Below are 23,011 nucleotides of genomic sequence, written 5' to 3'. Positions count from 1 at the left end.
CCGGAAGATGTTATATATATATATATATATATATATATATATATATATATATATATAATTTGTCTTCCTATACTGTTCTATTGTTTTTTCTATTCTAGTCTTTTCTATTAGAATTCGATTTCATTCTATTTCTATATAACCATTTTCCGAAATTCGGATTTTGTATAGAATGAATTTACATTCAAATAGAAAAGATTAGAATAAAATAGAAAATAATAGAAAAGAATAGCATAGAAAAACCATAGACCAGCATAGAAAAAAAAAAAATATATATATATATATATCTATATAAAACCATCTTCCGAAAATCGAATTTCGTATAAAATGAATTTGAATAGAAAAGATTAGAATAGAGTAGAAAAGAATAGACTAGAAAGACAATAGAACAGAATAGAATAAAACATAATATATATATTATATTTATTCTATTCTGTTCTATTGTTTTTCTAGTCTATTTTCTATTATTTTCTATTCTAATCTTTTTTATTCAAATTCGAATTCATTCTATACGGAAGCCATCTTCCGAAATTCGAATTTCCTCTAGAATGAATGCAAATTTGAATAGAAAAGATTAGAATAGAATAGAAAAGAATAGCATAGAAAACAATAGAACAGAATAGAAAAAAAAAAAAAATATATATATAGATTGAAGTGTAGAGGAGAACCACACACAGCTTTCAATCTAGTGTCAGCAAACAGGTCCTCCCACCGACCTTGTACATATAAAAATAAAGTTCAGATGTGTTCTAAATGATCTAAGGAAGGGTGCGAACAAATCAGCCTGAAATGTAATCTTTGTCTGAACAGATGATTGTAACGATTTTGTTTGGAATGACTCTACTTGCCTTGTAATCTTATATATATATTATTGTTTTTCTAGTCTATTCTTTTCTATTATTTTCTTCTATTCTAATTTGATTTCATTCTATATGAAATTAGAATTTCTGATAACCATTTTCCGAAATTCAAATTTCGTATAGAATGATTTTGAATTTGAATAGAAAAGATTAGAATAGAATAGAAAAGAATAGAAAAGAATAGAATAGAAAAACAATAGAACAGAATAGAATAAAATACAATATATGTTTTTCTAGTTTATTCTTTTCTATTATTTTCTTTTCTATTCTAATCTTTTCTATTCAAATTCGATCTAATTCTAAATGATGTTCGAATTTCTAGTCTATTCTTTTCTATTCAAATCTTTTCTATTCTAATTCAAATTCATTCTATACGAAATTCGATCTTCAGAAGCCATGTTCCGAAATTCGAATTTCGTATAGAATGAATTTGAATTTGAATAGAAAAGACTATTATAGAATAGAAAATAATAAAAAAGAAAAGAAAAGAAAAGCATAGAAAAACAATAAAACAGAATAAAAAATATATTATATATATGTATTCTATTGCTTTATGATTTTATATTCTATTTTATTGTATTTTTTAGAAAATCGATTTCTATTGTTTTCAAATTCGATTCGAATTTGTTTTTGAATACGATTATGTTTTCGAAATTCGATTTGAATATGTTTTCGCATTCGATTCAAATTTGTTTTCGAATTCAATTCGAATCCGTTCGCTTTTTTTGTATTCATTTAAATTCATTACTTTTGTAATTCGGATGCATCCGAATTTCTGAATAATGAAAAATTCGTCCAAATTTTGATTCGGAACGAAACAACATACACATGTCTACTCTTTATTCTCACTGGAGATTACTCCTCACTTCCCAGTAACAATAGTGTCATTAGAACAGGAAGGAAAGATGGACATACATTGGTAGAATTTAGTTTTTTGGAACTTTAGATCGATTTTTATAAAATAAATGGGTCAAATCAACAAATGTTGTTGACCAGGAAATCAGGACTAGGATTGTAGTGATCAGAAAAATGGAAGGAGAAGGATAGAAATGTTTTCTCGAACAAACAAAATTTTAATTGTGAATATGGTTTTCATTCATGAAAAGTCGTATATGCATTGTAATACGCATGTGCATCCCGAGAGCAAATGTAGAATTCAAAACATAGCAATCAAAAAAAATATTTCTGTGTTTTCATTTGAAATTTGAGTCCATAATGGTACTATTGGATGAACTTACGAAGATAAAATGAAATTCTACTGGTATGGCCAGCTTATGGAGAAATATGCACAACAGGACAAGACTAAAAAAAATTAAGAAATTCAAAAATTTTTAAAAAATTAAAAAAAGAAGAAAACTGACAGGGTTACCTAGCTAATCTAACTGTTTCCTAATTTACTCAAAACTAAGAACCAAAAATGTTATTTTTTTTTTAAGTGTATCTCTAGGCAAAACTTTTTTTAAAACTTTTTGATAGAGTGGGGAAGGATTAGAATTTCTGTGGATTTTTTTATTGCTGCTGGTTGGGAGAAATCCAACATTTTAGTTGTAGTTGTCACTACAACATAGAGTGAGCAGAAATCTCCTGAATGGGGACACTTGTTGTCAGGAATTCCACTTTGAGAGATTTCCACTAACTTTCAGTTGCAACTCTGGGACAGGGAGTGAATGGAAATTTCCCCAATTGTACACAAACAGCAAAAAAAAGGGGGGTTGACCCTTCGTTACTTATCCAAAACAAAAAGAAAAAAACATTTGGCATACACTTTGAGCTATCAGCTCAAAGTGTATGCCAAATGTTTTTTTCTTTTTGAAGATTTCTGCTCACACTATTCTATACTATGTTTATTCAAAATACTTAGGATTTTCCAACTAAGGCTACAGCTCTTATTGTAATACAGTTATATATAAAATAATAATGCTGCTTATATTTTAGATTTTTTACCGTGTTTGGTTTTCCAGGCTTCCCATTCTTGGTCCAGGAATTGTGAACAAGACGCGCTAATTATGACAGCGGACAAAACCAGGAGGTACTTATCCAAATTCATCCTAAATGTAAAATATTAAAAATTAGAAGCAAAATTCCTCATATATGGTGTTTTCTTGTTCAGTTTAATGTATTTACCAGTATTTGAACATGTCAAAAAAAAAAAAAAGAGCAGGCATTCAGCCAATGGCTGAGAGCGCTCACAGGAGTGCTCTGGCGGGGTTACAAGTAGTAGTATAAAGTTTACAGCCACTTTAATCATATGTATTGCTATTAAAGCAGCTTTAATAGCTTTAATAAAGCCTGGTACACACCACTAGTTTTTTTTTTTTTTGTTCAAGCCAGCCGGTTGAAGCTGCTGTACTAACAATCCGAAGTTAGTACAACAATCTCCCCTGCTGTTCTATTGTGTTCTGACAGGGGGATGTCTTGGGTCAGAGATTGAAATCAGTGGATCAGCAGGACAGACATAGCTAATCTTTACCAACCTTAGTTTTTAATGACGGGGCTGCCATTTCTAACCTCCATTTTCAGAACAAGGTCATCATTGAAAGCCCCACATGTATCTTGACAAACACATATGCTGACTTTATGTTATAGATATTTGAAGCTCAGAGTTGTTAAAGGGGTTTTAAAGGTTGGTGTTTTTTCACCTTAATGTATCCTATGTAGGGATGAGCCGAACACCCCCCGGTTCGGTTCGCACCAGAACCCGCGAACGGACCGAAAGTTCGCACGAACGTTAGAACCCCATTGACGTCTATGGGACTCGAACGTTCGAAATCAAAAGTGCTCATTTTAAAGGCTAATTTGCATGGTATTGTCCTAAAAAGGGTTTGGGGACCCGGGTCCTACCCCAGGGGACATGTATCAATGCAAAAAAAACTTTTAAAAACGGCCGTTTTTTCGGGAGCAGTGATTTTAATGATGCTTAAAGTAAAAAAAAAAAAGTGAAATATTCCTTTAAATATCGTACCTGGGGGGTGTCTATAGTATGCCTGTAAAGTGACGCGTGTTTCCCATGTTTAGAACAGTCCCTGCACCAAATGTCATTTTTAAAGGAAAAAATCTCATTTAAAACTGCTTGCGGGTTTAATGTCATGTCGGGTCATGGCAATATGGATGAAAATCAGTAAGACAAACGGCATGGGTACCCCCCAGTCCATTACCAGGCCCTTTGGGTCTTGTATGGATATTAAGGGGAACCCCGCACCCAAATTAAAATAAGGAAAGGTGTGGGGCCACCAGGCCCTATATACTCTGAACAGCAGTATACAGGCGGTGCAAACAAGACAGGGACTGTAGGTTTGTTGTTAAGTAGAATCTGTTTGTAATTTTGAACATTTTTAACGTGTTTAGCTCCGGCCAAAAAATCTTTTCTAAGCTTTTTGGAAAACATAGGGAAGGGTTATTACCCCTGTGACATTTGTTTTGCTGTCTTTCCTCCTCTTCAGAAGATTTCACCTCACTTTTTTGTCCCAATGAAAAATGTTTTTTGAAAATTTGGGTTTTTTTGTGGAACAAGGATTGGAAAGCATCAGTGGAAAGGAGAAATTGTTTTCCCATATTAACTCTTACAGGAGAGAATTTCCCTTCCTAGGGGTAGATTTCATCTCACTTCCTGTTGTCTCCTTCCGTTTGCAAGTAGGAGTCGTTTGTAAGTTAGATGTTTGAAAGTAGGGTCCTGCCCTATATACTCAGCAGAAATTTGGGCCTTAGGTGTTGCTGTGGCCACAACACTGTAAGCACTCACAGGGCCCTGCTGTGAAATATTAGATCAAGAATTGTAATTACATGCCCCTGTTGAACAGGAGCTGAAAAATTAGGCCTTAGGCACTGGTGCTGGTGCCACAACACTGCAACCCCTCACAGACACTCTAGTTGGAACGCAGGAACGAGCCCTGCTGCAAAGTATTGCTTCAAAAATTGTAATTACACGCCCCTGTTAGACAGGGGCAGAAAAATTGGGCCTTAGGCACTGGTGCTGGTGCCACAACACTGCAACCCCTCACAGACACTCTAGTTGGAACGCAGGAACGAGCCCTGCTGCAAAGTATTGCATCAAAAATTGTAATTACACGCCCCTGTTAGACAGGGGCAGAAAAATTGGGCCTTAGGCACTGGTGCTGGTGCCACAACACTGCAACCCCTCACAGACACTCTAGTTGGAACGCAGGAACGAGCCCTGCTGCAAAGTATTACATCAAAAATTGTAATTACACGCCCCTGTTAAACAGGGGCTGAAAAATTGTGCCTTAGGCACTGGTGGTGGCGCCCAGAACCAAAAATGTTCTTACAAGCTATCAGCGTGATGATTGAGGAGGAAGAGGATAATTACTCAGGGATAGTCACTCAGCATCAGCATAGGCAGTCTTTGAAGGGATCTGAGATTTCAAAAAAAATTATTCGGTTACATCAGCATCAGGTGCTTGGTAGCTGGTGGTGATCCAAGACTCATTCATTTTTATGAAGGTCAGCCGATCGACCGAGTCGGTGGACAGACGCACCCTGTGATCGGTTACCACGCCTCCAGCAGCACTGAATGTGCGTTCCGAAAGAACGTTGGATGCAGGACAGGCCAGTAGCTCAATTGCATACTGTGCAAGCTCTGGCCAGTGATCCATCCTCAAGACCCAGTAACCCAGAGGATTTTCGGTGGGAAAGGTGTCCAAGTCTGATCTTGCCCCTAGGTATTCCTGCACCATGTAAAACAGACGCTGGCGATGGTTGCTGGAACCGATCATACCTTGGGGCTGCGGACCAAAAAATTGTCTGAACGCATCGGTCAGACGGCCACCTTCTCCACCGCTCCTTCTTTGACTGACCGAAGCCTCAGCAACACGTTGTCCAGAAACAGGAGTTTGTAACCTCCCAGTCTCTGGGAACGCGTTGCACAGACCTTTCTGCAAGGCCTCCCGAAGATGTTTCATCCTCTGCTCCCTCTGCGATGGCAAGATAAGGTCCGCAACCTTACCCTTGTAACGTGGATCAAGGAGGGTTGCCAGCCAGTATTGGTCCTTCTCCTTGATACCACGAATACGAGGATCCTTACGCAGGCTTTGCAGGATCAGGGAGGCCATGCAGCGTAGGTTTGCTGAGGCATTCGGTCCGGAGTCCTCTGGGTCACTAAGAACGACATGGTCCGCAGCCACCTCCTCCCAGCCACGTACAAGTCCATGTGTTTCTTGGGACTGATCCCTTAAAGACTGCTGCTGATGCTGAGTGCCAGGCTCCACCTCCATACTGACACAATCTTCCTCCTCCTCCTCTTCCTCCTCCTCCTCTTCCTGTGTGATCGGCGGGCACGCAGGAACACTGTCTGGATAAAGGGGGCCTTGAGAGCTAAGGAAGTCCTCCTCTTCCTGCCTCTGTTCTGCCTCAAGTGCCCTGTCCATTATTCCACGCAGCGTGTGCTCCAACAGGTGGACAAGGGGGACAGTGTCACTGATGCATGCACTGTCACTGCTCACCATCCTCGTGGCCTCCTCGAATGGTGACAGGACAGTGCATGCATCCCTGATCATGGCCCACTGGCGTGGGGAAAAAAAACCAAGCTCCCCTGACCCTGTCCTGGTGCCATAGTCGCACAGGTACTCATTGATGGCCCTCTGCTGCGTGTGCAGCCGCTGCAGCATGGCCAACGTTGAGTTCCACCTGGTGGGCATGTCACAGATTAGGCGGTTCTTGGGCAGGTTAAACTCCTTTTGGAGGTCCGTCAGCCGAGCACTGGCATTATATGACCGGCGGAAATGCACACAGACTTTCCTGGCCTGCCTCAGGACATCCTGTAAGCCCGGGTACCTGCCCAAGAACCGCTGCACCACCAAGTTAAGGACGTGAGCCAAACAGGGCACATGGGTCATTTGTCCCTGTCGGAGGGCAGAGAGGAGGTTGGTGCCATTGTCGCAAACCACCATTCCTGCCTTAAGTTGGCGTGGCGTCAACCACCTCTGAACCTGCCCCTGCAGAGCTGACAGAACCTCTGCCCCAGTGTGGCTCCTGTCCCCCAAGCACACCAGCTCAAGCACCGCATGGCATCTTTTGGCCTGCGTACTTGCGTAGCCCCTTAAACGCCTACGGAGCACCGCTGGTTCCGAGGAAGAGGCCATGGAGGAAGAAGAAGAGGAGGGGGTGGAGGAGAGAGGTGTGTCACAATCAGCATTTTGGAGGCGTGGTGGCGGAACAACCTCCAACACTACTGCACCTTGTCCTGCATCCTTCCCAGCTGCCAGCAGAGTCACCCAATGCGCCGTGAAACTTAGGTAACGTCCCTGTCCATGCCTGCTGGACCATGAGTCAGCGGTAATATGCACCTTACCGCTGACCGCCCTGTCCAGCGAGGCATGGACATTGCCTTCCACATGCCGGTAGAGAGCCGGAATCGCCTTCCGTGAGAAAAAGTGGCGTTTGGGTACCTGCCACTGAGGAACCGCACATTCCACAAACTCACGGAAGGGGTGAGTCTACCAACTGAAAAGGCAGCAGTTGAAGTGCTAGCAATTTTGCCAAGCTAGCATTCAACCGCTGGGCATGTGGATGGCTGGGAGCAAACTTCTTTCGGCGGTGCAGCAGCTGGGGCAGGGAAATTTGCCTGGTACAATCTGACGTCGGTGTACCAAAAGCAGATTGCCCACAAGTACTTGGCTGTGACACACCTAATTCTACACCTTCATTCCTCTCACTGCAGGTCTCAGAGAGGACTGAAGGTCTAGTGGGGTTGGAAATCTCAGCTGATGAGGAGCAAGGAGAGATCCTCTTTGTTCTTTGGTGTGGGTCTTTTAGATACGCTTGCCAACGAACTGCATGGCAGGTCAACATATGTCTGGTCAAGCATGTGGTACCCAAGCGGGAGATGTTTTGGCCACGCGAGATACGCTTGAGACATATGTTGCAAATAGCAGCGGTGCGATCTGATGCACTCGTCTCAAAAAAGGCCCACACCAAAGAACTTTTTGAATAACGCGCAGAGACTGCAGCGCCCTGCACATGTGGAGCTTTGGGGTGTGATGCAGTCAATGTGCTGCCCTTAGGCTGGCCCCTGGAGGGCATCCTGCCTCGTTGGTGATGTGCCGCCGCCTCCTCCTCCTCCTCCTCCTCCTCCTCTCTCCTATCAGGCACCCACGTTGAGTCAGTGACCTCATCATCCCCTCCCTCCTCATCACTGGAGCAAACCTGGCAGTATGCTGCAGCAGGGGGAGCATGACTGCCAGATTGCTGTCCTTCTTGGGCACCCCCTCTGTCCGTGCTCATGTTACTGCCTTCATCGAGCTCAGTATCGTCATCAGAGCCTTCCAAACGCTGGGCATCCTCCTGGAGCATGTACCCAACACTGTGGTCAAACAGTTCGAGGGAATCCTCATGAGGACATGGTGGAGCTAGGGAAGGAGTCACTGATGACATTGAGCTGAGGGAAGAGGCCGCTGCTTTGCCAGACAAAGCACCCTGGGCATGGGTGAGAGAGGATGAGGAGGATGAGGACGGCTTGGTCATCCACTCGACCAAGTCTTCCGCATGTTGCGGCTCAACACGGCCAGCTGCCGAAAAAAAGGCCAAGCGTGTCCCATGGCCACGTGCTGATGAGGATGCACCGTCTCCACGACCAGCACTAGACACAGAGCCTGCTTGCCCTCTCTTATTGGCTTGTGACTGTCTGCCTCTCCTTCTTGGCCTTCCAGACATACTAATGGCCTGTAGCTGCACTAAGCTGGGATAGAACACCTGTAATTTTCTTCAAGTAGCTTTATATACTGTAACCAGACAAGCCTGCCTGTCAGTAGGAAGATAACAGGAACGGATCTAGCTGAACACTGTGAGCAGGACGCACTGTACTAAATGTAAATAGTCTAGCTGCCTGACCGTGGTACTAATAGGATCAAATAGAACACCTGTAATTTTCTTCAGGTAGCTTTATATACTGTAACCAGACAAGCCTGCCTGTCAGTAGGAAGATAACAGGAACGGATCTAGCTGAACACTGTGAGCAGGACGCACTGTACTAAATGTAAATAGTCTAGCTGCCTGACCGTGGTACTAATAGGATCAAATAGAACACCTGTAATTTTCTTCAGGTAGCTTTATATACTGTAACCAGACAAGCCTGCCTGTCAGTAGGAATTTAACAGGAACGGATCTAGCTGAACACTGTGAGCAGGACGCACTGCACTAAATGTAAATAGTCTAGAAGATAACAGGAACGGATCTAGCTGAACACTGTGAGCAGGACGCACTGCACTAAATGTAAATAGTCTAGAAGATAACAGGAACGGATCTAGCTGAACACTGTGAGCAGGACACACTGCACTAAATGTAAATAGTCTAGAAGATAACAGGAACGGATCTAGCTGAACACTGTGAGCAGGACGCACTGCACTAAATGTAAATAGTCTAGAAGATAACAGGAACGGATCTAGCTGAACACTGTGAGCAGGACGCACTGCACTAAATGTAAATAGCAGGAACGGATCTAGCTGAACACTGTGAGCAGGACGCACTGCACTAAATGTAAATAGTCTAGAAGATAACAGGAACGGATCTAGCTGAACACTGTGAGCAGGACGCACTGCACTAAATGTAAATAGCAGGAACGGCTCTAGCTGAACACTGTGAGCAGGACGCACTGCACTAAATGTAAATAGCAGGAACGGATCTAGCTGAACACTGTGAGCAGGACGCACTGCACTAAATGTAAATAGTCTAGAAGATAACAGGAACGGATCTAGCTGAACACTGTGAGCAGGACGCACTGCACTAAATGTAAATAGCAGGAACGGATCTAGCTGAACACTGTGAGCAGGACGCACTGCACTAAATGTAAATAGCAGGAACGGATCTAGCTGAACACTGTGAGCAGGACGCACTGCACTAAATGTAAATAGCAGGAACGGATCTAGCTGAACACTGTGAGCAGGACGCACTGCACTAAATGTAAATAACAGGAACGGATCTAGCTGAACACTGTGAGCAGGACGCACTGCACTAAATGTAAATAGCAGGAACGGATCTAGCTGAACACTGTGAGCAGGACGCACTGCACTAAATGTAAATAGCAGGAACGGATCTAGCTGAACACTGTGAGCAGGACGCACTGCACTAAATGTAAATTGCAGGAACGGATCTAGCTGAACACTGTGAGCAGGACGCACTGCACTAAATGTAAATAGTCTAGAAGATAACAGGAACGGATCTAGCTGAACACTGTGAGCAGGACGCACTGCACTAAATGTAAATAGCAGGAACGGATCTAGCTGAACACTGTGAGCAGGACGCACTGCATTAAATGTAAATAGTCTAGATAGAAGATAACAGGAACGGATCTAGCTAAACTGAATACAGTGTATATATATATATATATGCAACACCTGGGATGCATATATATACACAATACACTGTAAGTGCAGCTAACTGACTGACTGTTCTGCCTAATCTATCTAACTCAAATCAAATGACACTGTCTCTCTCTCTCTCTATCTCTCAGCACACCGGAACACACACTACACAGGGCCGCCGTGCAGGCGGCCTTATATAGTGTGGGGTGTGTACTAAATCCCCTGAGCCATAATTGGCCAAAGCCACCCTGGCTTTGGCCAATTACAGCTCTCTCTACTGACGGCGCTGTGATTGGCCAAGCATGCGGGTCATAGTGCATGCTTGGCCAATCATCAGCCAGCAATGCACTGCGATGCCGCAGTGAATTATGGGCCGTGACGCGCCACACGAATTTAGCGCGAACGGCCCATAACGTTCGCAATTCGGCGAACGATCGAACAGCCGATGTTCGAGTCGAACATGGGTTCGACTCGAACACGAAGCTCATCCCTAATCCTATGCATTAAGGTGAAAAAACACCTGTCAGTGACCGGCCTCCCAGCTCCCCCATTTTACTTACTTGAACCCTCGAACTTGACCCACGAGGACACGCTCTCTGCCAGGGGTTCTTGGCTCTTGATTGGATAGAATGATAGCAGCGCAACCATTGGCTCCCGTTGCTGTCAATCAAATCCAATGACGCTGGTGCCGCGGGGGGGGCAGGGCCAAGTCCTGCATTCGGCCTCTATGGACTCCGAATGCTGGACTCGGGAGTGTGCCTGCAAGGTAATCCCCCGGGATAGCGCTTCTCCTAGGGGGTTATCTGATGGTGGGGAGGAGCCGCGAGAGCCACCGAGGGACCCCAGAAGAAGATGTTCGGGGCCACTCTGTGCAAAACGAGCTGCACAGTGGAGTTAAGTATGATATGTTTGTTAGTTAGAAAAAAAAACAAACCTTTAGTGTCACTTTAACTGTATTTTACAAAAGAAACAGTTTTAGAAAGGCTAAAGTCAAATCTGTGCAAGTCCTGCATGCCGTGTTTGAATCCATTTGAATAAGCCGCTCTACCTGCGCAAAAATGCAGAGAAAACATGTGATCTGATACGTGGGGGTCCCATTAACAAGTAATAGCGCCATCATGCATCTGCAAAAGAGCAGCAGTTTTCACGTGCTGGTTGGGAAAGTGTGCAATTAGCTCACCTTCCCCAACTTGCATATGTGTGAACCTAGCCCAAAACAGTATAAAAAAAACAACAAAAGGTAAACATTTGCAAAAAGTTACAAAATGTAAAATTTTTAAAAAAGTTACAATGAATGAATAGAACATGTTACATACATTTAGATATAGTATAGTGATTTATTTTCATAAGAAACTCATTTTGTTATGGATACATTTTGATGGGCTGAATCATCAGCAGCCTTCAGGTACCTTTTTAATAGACTTCAGTCACCCAACACAATCTCTTACAGGGAGCACAAAAGCCAACAGGAAACCGTTGGCCATTCTTTTATGTACCTCTGAATTTAATCGCATACATTGCAGTCTGAATGTACAATCTCTGTACAATCTCCTTTAGATTTACCATAGCTATGTAGAGTGCGGGCCTTTCAAAAAAACATTCAGTTTTGTCAGGTAGGCCTTCATGCTACCTAGTGTGAAAAACATAAGTTGAATTTATGGGTTGATTTACTAAAGACAAATAGACTCTTTGCTTTTCAAAGGAAATTTCCCCTGGAATAGTAAATGTGGGGAAGTTCTGCTGACTTCCACCTTCCAATCACGTGCATGCAAAAAAATGGGTTTTTATTTTTAATTTTCCGTTTTCCTTGTGCATAGTTGGATATTCTTTGCAAAGTGACATGTCACCCCATTCACTACACTCTAAGAAAAATCCCATTGTAAAGTATGTGGTCAAGTGACGTACAAGATACAAGTAGAGTTATTCCTAAAAAAATATAGCTGTACTTGAAAAAGACAGTAATAATTCAGAAAGTTCCATCACTTACAGCTAACTTGATTGATCAAACTTAATTTAAAGTGACTTTGTCATGAAAGCAGCATTGGTGCTGCCATTGCAGACCTCCTTCTGAAAATGCTAGATGCCTGGCTGTATCTGACTATGGTATGTTTCAGTCACAGTCCAGGAACAAACATGGAGGGAGGGGGAAAGCACTGTGCCAGAATAGATACCTGGATGAGAAAGAGGTGCCAGCCACAGCCAGGAGGAGCCCAAGGATGTGTCTCGTGTGTCCTTGCGCATGGAAGGTGGCCAGGAGATCCGAGGACATGCTGTGGAGTGGGGCCAATGTGGAAATCGGCCGCTGACAGTGGACTGTCATACTCCACGGCACGTCTTTGGATCTCCTGGCCGCCTTCCATGCACAAGGACACATGGGGCACATCCTTGTGGTTCCTCCTGGCTGTGGTTGGCACCTCTTTCCCAGCCAGGTATTACCTCCACCACAGGCGCTCCCCTGCTGTCTATCTGGCTCCACACTCAAGTATCATCTATCCCTAGCAAGCCTGATCCTACTGCCAACGTTTGGCCATTTTTTGGCACTGTTTTTAATTATGGAATAAACTGTCTTACTGCTTATGATTCAATGAATTTGTATTTGGGGGAATTGGTATGTGTATAGAGACTTGGTCTGTCCAATCTACTATTGCAGGGATATGCAATTAGCGGACCTCCAGCTGTTGCAGAAGTACAAGTCCCATGAGGCATAGCAAGACTCTGACAGCCACAAGCATGACACCCAGAGGCAAAGGTATGATGGGACTTGTAGTTTTGCAACAGCTGGAGGTTCACTAATTGCATATCCCTGCACTAAAGTGAAAGAACAAAAACCTGGTGCATCAAGCACGGTAAACCCCTCATGGCATTGCCCAAAGATTAAAGTTTTCTGGGAGGTGATAGCTCCTCGGATTAAGAAAATGACACTTAGACCTATAGAATTTTCTCCATTACATTTTCTTTTTCATGGGATGCCATCATCTGCTAGGTTTTATAAGAGAAGCGTTACTCCCCATTTGCTAAATGCAGCCAAAATATTGATACCTAGATTTTGGAAACAGTCTGGATGTCCCACTATAATGGATTGGAAAAGGGAGGTAGAAAAAATAATGGAAGCAGAGAGATGGATACATATGGTTAAAGACCAACAGAATAAATGTAAAGATAAATGGGCAGGATCGCTGTATTACTCCTCAGAAATAGGGGTGGATTAAACCCTTTTGGGGGCAATGCTGCGTTATGGATCGGATAGTCTGTGGGATGCATTTGGTGTGGGGGGCGGGGGGGGGGGGGGGGATTGGGAGGAGGTGGGTTTTTTTTGTGTTGTTTCTTTTTTTTTTTTCTTCTCTGGTAGGCACAGTGGAGAGAGGATTGATGTCATTAAAGGAAGAGGATAAGTTTGATAATTGTAAATTAGGCACGGGATGGGCAACGGGTAATGGAATCACATAGAGAAGGATAGATTGAAATGAAAGGTGGAGAGGTACAAAAATAAAATAGTAGCGTGAGATTATATTGCATTAAAACACTAAACATAATAGGACACAAAAATAGTAATTCCAAATTATACACTATTTTTTTTATTTATATATTTTTTTTTATCATTATTATTATTATTACTTTTTTAATTGTATCGTTGGCTGTTTGACACACGTAATAGGGAGCTGTAAAACCCCTTTCTTAACCACTTCAATACCAGGCACTTAGACACCTTCCCGCCCAGCCCAATTTTCACCTTTCAGCGCTGTTGCAATTTGAATGACAATTGCGCGGTCATGCTACACTGTACCCAAACAAATTTTTTATCATTTTGTTCCCACAAATAGAGCTTTCTTTTGGTGGTATTTGATCACCTCTGCGGTTTTTATTTTTTGCGCAACAAATAAAAAAAGACCGAAAATTTCGAAAAAAACCAAGTTTTTCTTTGTTTCTGTTAAATTTTTTTGTAAATAAGTACACTTTCTCCTTCAATAATGGGCACTGATACGGCAGCACAGATGGCCACTGATACGGCGGCACTGATGGGCACCGATGAGGTGGCACCAATGAGGTGGCACTGATGAGGTGGCACTAACGGGCACTGATGATGGGCACTGATAGGCGGCACTGATGGGCACTGATAGGTGGCACTGATGGGCACTGATAGGTGGCACTGATGGGCACTGATAGGTGGCACTGGTATGCGGCACTGATGGGCACTCATAGGTGGCACCGATGGGCACACATAGGCGGCACTGATGGGCACTCGTAGGTGGCATTGATTGGTATATATGGGTGGTACTGATGGGTACGTATGTGTGGCACTGATGTGTGGCACTGATGGGCACTGATAGGTGGGCACTGATGGGCACAGATGGGCACTGATGGGCACTGACAGGTGGCACTGATGGGCAATGACAGGTGGCACAGATGGGCAATGACAGGTGGCACAGATGGGCAATGACAGGTGGCACTGATAGAGCATTGCTGGGCAGATCTGGGCATATCATGGACATAATAGTGCCAATCAGTGCCCATTTGTGGGCACTGATTGGCAAAGATTGGGCACATGTGGATGGCCATGGGGTACATACCTGGCCATCCACGTTGCCCCTTCCCTGGTGGTCCTAGTGGCATCCCTGGTAGTCCAGTGGGGTGATCTGAGGGGGGGCTGCGCTGATAAACAATCAGCGCAGACCCCCCTGCCAGGAGAGCCGCCGATCGGCTCTCCTCTACTTGCGTCTGTCAGACGCGATTGAGGAAGAGCCGATCAACGGCTCTTCCTATTGACAGCGTGATCAGCCGTGATTGGACACGGCTGATCACGTGGTAAAGAGCCTCCGCCGGAGGCTTTTTACCAAGATCAGTGTAGCGGTGTGTCAGACTGACACACCGCTCCACCGATCGCCGTGATGCGCGCCCCCGGGGGCGCGCTGCGGCATGTTATCCTGCTGGACGTCATATGACGTCCAGTCAGGATAACACAACCACTTCCCGGACGTCAATCCGCTATAGGGCGGGCGGGAAGTGGTTAATTATACTTTGAATAATGTTTTGCACAAATTGAGTTTTGGTTATGGGTAGGTAAGTGGGTGGGCTTTTTCCTTTTTTTTTTTTTCTCTTTCTTTCTCTCTTTTTAAGAGGACATGATCAAGGACCCGTGTGTTTTCTCATGGTGGGGGTTAGTGTGGTGTATGTTAATGAAAAGATTTATATATAGATATATTGGGCAATGTGTATTTCTATGTTGGAATTTGTCTTAATAAGGAAAAAGTGATTATAAAAAAGGGAAAAAAAACCCTCATGGATTTAGCAGACAGACCAATATGTAAGTAAAAAACATAGTTTTATGTGAATAGCATAAAAAAAGTACGTAGGTAAACATATTTAGCACACATGCTATATATATGTTTACCTATATACTTTTAATATGATGTTCAAATAAAACTAAATTTTTTACTTACATATTGATCTATCTGCCAAATCCATGAGGGTTTACCGTGCTCGATGTACCAGGTTTTTGTTCTTTCACATGATTCAATGAATGGGCTTATTAATGTTTCTATTCTGGCACAGCGCTTTCCCCTCCCTTCCATCCTTCTCTGTAGTCTCATTGGTCCTATGAGCTTGGGGCAGCAGCGGCCAGTAGAATCTATGTAACAATAAAAAAAATGTATGCCTTTCATTTGGGTATTTGTCCACGTGCCTGTCTACCTCCTGGAACAAGCATGCTCTAAATGAGCGTCAAAAAAGTGTCAGAATTGCTTATCTCTATATCTGTTTTGGGTCAGCAACTGCGACAGCAATAAAGTCAAATGATAAGAATGACAGCCATGGGGACTAGAACTAGGAGAGTTCAGTAATGGTAACCTTTGTTAATCTTCCATGACAGTGCCCCTTCAGTTACGGTAAATGCTTTAGCAGATTACTGTAGTATATTCCATTAGGTTACAACATATCATAGTTACTAGTCAGTACTACAAAGGTATAGTAGAGGTGTTGTCTGTAGCAATTAGATATTAACCTGTTCTGCAGACCTTTGTGATTTGTTTGTATCACATGCACAATAAAGGTGTTTAATGGAAGATCTATGAAATCAGGACAACATACATACAGTACTTTGTTGCTTTACCAGAGCGCTCATTATTACCAGTTCCTAAAATGCATCCAAATTAAAACTTTTTCTTTAGTTTTTTGATGAAATAAGGAAGTATTGGAGTGATGGAAAAGCCAAATTGTCACAATAACAGAAGGTGAGGGAAACAAATGTCCAGTGGGCACACTTGTTCTGGCGGTACCTGTGTACATTTTGCAATATAGGAAGTTAAAGCTGTAAAAATGTATTAAATTGCTGCTCACTAATGGCTTTTTCTTTTCATATGGTGATCCAGCCAGTAAGACTGTTATTTTTCAATTTACTTTTACAGACCAAACTGTCCATCAAAAATGGCCATTAGAGAGACGAGACAAACCATCTACCACTAACAGGTGTGCTTACAATGGTCAGTTTTCATTAATGTATGTAAAATATAACATACTCTATCCCAAAAGGAAAATACTCTTGCTGTAACTGCTTAGTAAGTGTTAGCTGGAGTTCAGCTTTAAAGTAGTATTAAACGCAAAACCAAAAGTGTAATGTATTGCAGCTTACCAGTCATTAGATGTAGTGATTGCATTAATAAACTTTTTTTTTTTTTTTTTTTAATTTCCCTCTGGGGTGACCCTACCAGTAACACACCTTTCTGTATTAGGGCCCATTCACATTACATGCAGTGCTGTTTTTTTTTTTTTTTTTTACGCAATGGAAAGTTGGTAATATGGGTTCTAGTGGCATAGTTCACACCAGTGCAGTGCATTCCAGTGCTTCTCAGTTCCAGAAAAAATACAACATGCTTCTTGCACAGAAATGTACTGGAATGTGGTAAAAAGTATTAAAAAAATGCATCAAAAACGCACCCGACCCCAGTAAAGTGAAAAAAAAAAAAAAGGAAAAAAGAACCCAACTGGAATGTATTCTGAAATGCATAAAAAACGCATTAAAAAGTATAAAAAAACCCTCACTGGAATGCATCAAAAAATCATTAAAAACGCGCATGCTGAAACACATCCGGAACAGATCTGGAGGCCGTTTTTGTGGTGTGAATGGACACTTAGCGGGGTTGATTTACTAAAGGAAAATTAGACTATGCACTTTGAAAAGTGCAGTTGCTTGAGAGCTTAGTAAATAAGCAGAAGCTCTGCTGACTTCCATTGTCCAATCATGTGTAAGCAAAAATGCTGTTTTTTTTAATTTTCCTTGAACGTGATTGGGAATTTTTTGCAAAGTGAAGTCTTACCTCATTTACTAAGCTCTGGAGCAACTGCACTTGCAGAGGGCAACTGCACAGTCAATTTGCCTTTAGTAAATCAAAGCCAGAGTGTCTACACTCATGATGAAGGAGCACACCTTTGGACAGCAACATTGTCAACCTTGGGGGAGGAGAGTGTTGGACATACTGGCATATTTACATACACTATCAAATTGAAGCCAGCTAACACTTTATAAATAGTTACAGCAATAGTTTTTTGTTCCTTTTGGGATAAAGGTTTTACATAATTGAAAGATAATCAATGTAAGCACCCCCATCAGTGGTAAATGGTAAAACAACAGATTTACTGGCAGGATAACCAGATGAAAATAGAAGAAAGAAAGATTATAAAAAGAAAACAAATACAGCCAACACATCTAAGAATTGGCAAGCTACAATATAATAAATGTTTGCTTTTGGGTTTTTAAATCCTGTATAATAATAATAATAATATTTACCACTATAATTTGTTATTCAAGCCCATCTAAATCGGCTAACACTACACTCTCTCCAGACTAACAATGCTGTTGTCCAAAGATTTACTTCTTCATCCAGAATGCAGACACCCTAAGGCAGGATGTGTGCTACTGGCAGGATTTCCAGGTGAAATGAAGGAAAAAAAGCCTAAAAAAAAAAAACTAATGCAACCATCACATTTAAGAGTTGGTTCTCTGCAATATTACATTTAGTTTTTGTGTTTATTACCACTGTAATGGAAAGCAACCAAGTGGGATATAGACAACAAGTAAGAAAATGACATGGATCTTAACCATTTTATACTTTATCCAAAAGAAAGAAACAAAAAAAGTTTTGACAAAGATACACTTTTGCTCCAATACTTGATGATTGCTACTACAATGGCAATACAACATAATATCCTTCATTTTTGAAAATACACAGCCATTTACTATACGATACAAATTTTAATTTGAGTCCCTGTGTCTCTCTTTTGTTTGGAGCACAGTAGCTGTAAACTTTTAAGTATCACATGCCTTATGTAGTCAACTCATTTAGACAAAAAGAAATTAAAAAGTCCATTACTTATAATTAACTTAGTGGAGGTTCACTCAAAACCAACCAACTCTACACTTACTCGCAGCCACATTCTATAGTCCTGTAAAGAAGAAATCGCTATACTTACCTGTTCTGAAGCTGATCCGGTCTGGTCTCCAGCGGCAGTCTTTGTGTGCAGGAGAGAACCGACAACGGTTGGGAAATGGCTGGGAAATCCCTGGGAAGGGATATCACCCATAGAGTTACTATGTGGCTTTTGTTGTCGGCTGTCTCTCCTTGTACACGTCTACACAGAGAGAAGCGCCGCTGACAGCTCAGCGTGGGACTGGACCGGAGTGGTTGCAGAACAGGTAAGTATAGCGATTTTTTTTTCTTTACAGGGCTAGATAGATTTGTTTTAGAATGTGGCTGCGAGTAGGTTTAGAGGTAGTTGGCTGAACTCCTGCTTTAACTTATAAATACAGCAATGACTTCCTATTTTACCAAGTACCCTAAATGGATACTTTTGCATTGAATTGTATTATAACTTTACAATCTCCCTTTATTTTGTAAAGAACTGCACAAACTGTTAGTACTATATAAATCCTGTATAGTATTAATAATAATAACTTGTGTGTTTTTTTTACCCTATGCACATTAAACAGTTAAAAGATATTTTTTGTTTAGGTAAAGTATTGATTCTTGATTGGCTATAGGGATTTGTATGCATCATAGAAAAATCTATGTAAAAACTTCAGTGTGCATTTATTGTACCTGGATTCTCATTTTTGCTAATTGTTTGCCTTTTATATTACATACCGTAATAATTGCTTCTAACCATAGAAAGTATGTATATGTATGTATATAAATATATATATATATATATATATATATATATATATATATATATATATATATATATATATATATAAAAAAATATATATATATATATATATCTCACTAACCACTAAGTAGTGAATATTTTCTATAATGGTATTACCCTTTTGTTACTAGCATAGTAAATACTAATTTAGATCAGCCTCTTGATAACGATACAAAAAGTTATCTTTTCGCTCTGGCTGTATGAATTATATACAGTATATGCATTAGTTACCCATTTTAAATAAAATTTCATTTGAATATGCAGCTTACCTAAATGACTTGTGTGAAGCGATGAGCTGTGACATGTGCTATGGATAACCCACATCTATATCTATATATATATATACTTCAGATTCTCCATTGTAGTGTTATCATCATTATCACTCAACCAATCTTGCAACGGTCCAGGGAAGAACCTGATAAGTGGCAACAGTTGGATAGATAACCTTTGTAAGTTATTTTAGCACATATCAAGAAAGAGAATAAACTGCCACAACACAAAATAATGTGTGTTAAGATAATCATTACTATTTTACATAAATAAAAAGAGATGTCTAAATGGTATTTAAAAATAAGTAACTTAAATAGGCTTTAGAAAGCCTTTAAGGGGTTCATATCAGCAGGTGATATGAAAAGAGCTTTCTAATGCTCGTCTAACAAAATTTAATAAACTTTCTTCAGTGTTGTTAAACGTTTCTGATGGCAGAACAAAGCCTGGGCCAGCCAAAGTAAAGAGCTTTGCTGAAGCTCAGAAAAAGCTTTAAAATGACACCCATTTGTGTAAGCCCTTATACATTGTAGAAAGGGTTGCCTAAAGTTAGACTCCCAGTATATCAAGTGAGACTTTATTAGGAAGTGTTGAGTAGGTGTAAAGTTTTGGAAAATACAGAAGAGAAGTAGATATCAGATATGTAACTGTTAGATTTGTCTACAGGTACCCAAAGATGTTACATGGCCATTTGAAGACCCTACCATCTAACAATAGTTATTTAGAACCATCATGGCATAAAAATGGAAGCTAATAAAATGCAGTATGTTGGCCTAATCAACAGCTCATATTAGACTGGGAATATTTGTCCAGAAGACTGTCCTGCATGTCAATTCTGAATGCAGCTGTGTACCACCTACTCTCAACATGTGTAGTGCCACTGATAACAAACCAAGCCCACTGAAAAAAAACAATAAAGGTTCATGAGAGGTCTCACAGAATAGATCATTTCCACCATTTGCCCTGCAGAATAGACCATATCCATGACATTTTTGGTGGCAGATGAACCTATTGATAAATGTATTTAATAAAGATTTTGACAAAATGCTATCTTTTTTGGAACAGACTTGCTTCTTCATCTCTCCTCCTGCCCCAGATGCAAATGAACTTGTGATATAATAAACCGTACCATAAAAATCTAATATAACCCCCTTTTAGGGGTGGTTGCTTGGCTAAACTGTGAGACAATGAAAATCTAATATAGAAAAAAATGCCAGCACTTCAACTGAGCTTCTAAGATGACTGTAAGGGTCGAGGGTACGGAAACCCTCTTTTTCAAAGTTACAGGGATGTAGAATAAACAGTCATCCTGGAAGTTCAGTTGGAGTGCTGTCTTTTTTATATCCAGATACATGTCATAATGGATTTTTTAATGGTAGTAAGAAAAATAGCCTACATGGTGGAAGAGACTTTTTCCACATTTTATATCAACTAGGATTACTGGATTCATAACAGCAACCCTCAAGTACTGTTCCATAGCTGGACATTATTACCAATTACAGGCAGTCCCCGAGTTACAAACATCTGACTTACATATGACTCCTACTTACAAACGGAGGGAGACAACAGGAAGTGAGCGGAAATCTACCTCTAGGATAGGAAATTCACTCCTGTAAGAGCTATCCTGGGAAAAAGATGTCTCGACTGATGCTTTATCACCAATCCTTGTTTCCACAACAACGCAAAATTTTCAAAATCCAATTGTCTCAGGGACAGAAAACGAGGTGGAATCTTCTGAACAGGGGCACAGAGCAAAACAAAGGTTAAAGGAGTGTTAACCCTTTCTTATGCTATCCCAAAAACTTAAAAATAATTTTTGTGGCTGGAGTTACACTTAAAAAATGTACCTGTTCCAACGTACATACAAATTCAACTTAAGAACAAACCTACAGAACCTTGTTTGTAACCCGGGGACTGCCTGTATACAGATATGCTGTAGATATGCTGGCTTCACTTTAAACATAGATAAGGAGTGTGTTCCTCAGAAAGACAGTTTGAAATGATTGTATGACAAAATTCAGTTGCTTAAACAAATCCTTTGGGACCAGGATCCATTGTCACACTCTGTGCAGATACACAAAAATAGAAAAAAGCTGTCTGAAGGATAGGCGTTACTCCTGTAAGTCACACATGGAGGGTAAGTTGGTAGTCAAAAAGGTGAAAAAAAGGTGAAAAGTCCACTGACTTACCTTTTGATATTTCAGACTTGAAATACAAGGGACATTCAAGTCAAACTGTGACTTTTCATTTTTACAGGTATAAATAGGTATGCTAGCACTACATGCATAGTAAGTGGCAAGTGTGTCCTATTACTAATAGGCAGCGCACATATATCGGGCCAGTCCAGAGACCATTAATGAAGGTGACAGACAACAGTGTCAGTGTGTGTATGGAACAGCGTGTGGTGATAAAGTTTCTTGTGAATGAAGGCATAAAACCCGCTCTATCTACAGAAGACTTCAAGCACAGTACAGTGATGAGACGCTCAGACACAGGATTTTCTACCCCGTGGTGCCACTAGCAACAGTGAATATTACTGTCGTGTTCTGAATGATGGTTTGATGGCCTGGTTTGATCACTAAGGGCATCATATTTATCCAGGACAATGCACAAGCTCATACTGCTCACCGCACAATGTACACATTACAGCAACTTGGCTGGGAGGTATTGCCACATCCCCCTTACAGCCCAGAACTCGCTCAGGGTGATTTCCACCTGTTTGGACCCCTAAAAGAGTTCCCCGAAGGTCAGCATTTCAGCACTGATGACGAAGTGAAGCAGACTGTCCTAGGATGGTTCAAGCATACTGACAAATCTTTCTATGCTGAAGCTTTCCAGTCATTAGTTAAATGCCGGAATAAGTGTATAAATGTAGCAGGGGAGTATGTCGAGAAATAAAGTTTCCACTCCCTGAAATTTGTTCTTTTATTATATGAATTCAAAAGTCTCGGTTTGACTTGAATGTCCCTCATACAAAAGCAGGATTTGTCTCTACATTCCTGTGGTCATTCTCACCACATTCCTCCACATAGAGACTCAGGCTATCCTTCCAATTCCAGTTATGGTCTTCGAATTCCAGGCCTTCTGGGGGAAGGTCCTTAATAAATTTGTTTTTTTGAACACTTGAAAGTTTTGGCTTGACATGCACTTTAGATCTGATTTGTAGCCACACCTATAGTTTAGATTTATATTTCTGATGTCCAGTTATGTTGTAAATGTATTTATTGTATTTTTTGAACTTGATAAACTTGTGTCTTTTTTTCAACCAGACTAACTATGTAACCTGTAAATGCCAAAGCTTTGTATCTGAAATAAATACATTTTTCATACTAACAGTCCATGAAGAGCAGTGTGGAATGTCTGACCATTGGAGGAATG

General features: G+C 41.2%; 1 protein-coding gene across 1 annotated transcript in view; it reads right to left on the bottom strand.

The window, feature by feature from the left end:
• LOC141131540 (procathepsin L-like) overlaps positions 1-19,777 on the bottom strand; it is a 39,638-nt gene extending 19,861 nt beyond the window's left edge. Inside the window, exons 1-2 of the mRNA XM_073618923.1 lie at positions 19,636-19,777; positions 2,802-2,905 (exon numbers count right to left, since the gene is read on the bottom strand). Coding sequence (XP_073475024.1) covers positions 2,802-2,905; positions 19,636-19,670 — 139 coding nt within the window. The 5' untranslated portion in view covers positions 19,671-19,777. The remainder of the gene's footprint in view (positions 1-2,801; positions 2,906-19,635) is intronic.
• Positions 19,778-23,011: the final 3,234 nt, after the last annotated feature.

Source organism: Aquarana catesbeiana, linkage group LG03 (assembly GCF_042186555.1).
Source record: "Aquarana catesbeiana isolate 2022-GZ linkage group LG03, ASM4218655v1, whole genome shotgun sequence".
Lineage (NCBI taxonomy): Eukaryota > Metazoa > Chordata > Amphibia > Anura > Ranidae > Aquarana > Aquarana catesbeiana.
Note: the sequence above shows the minus strand (reverse complement) of the source record. Positions and strands in the feature narration are given on the sequence as shown.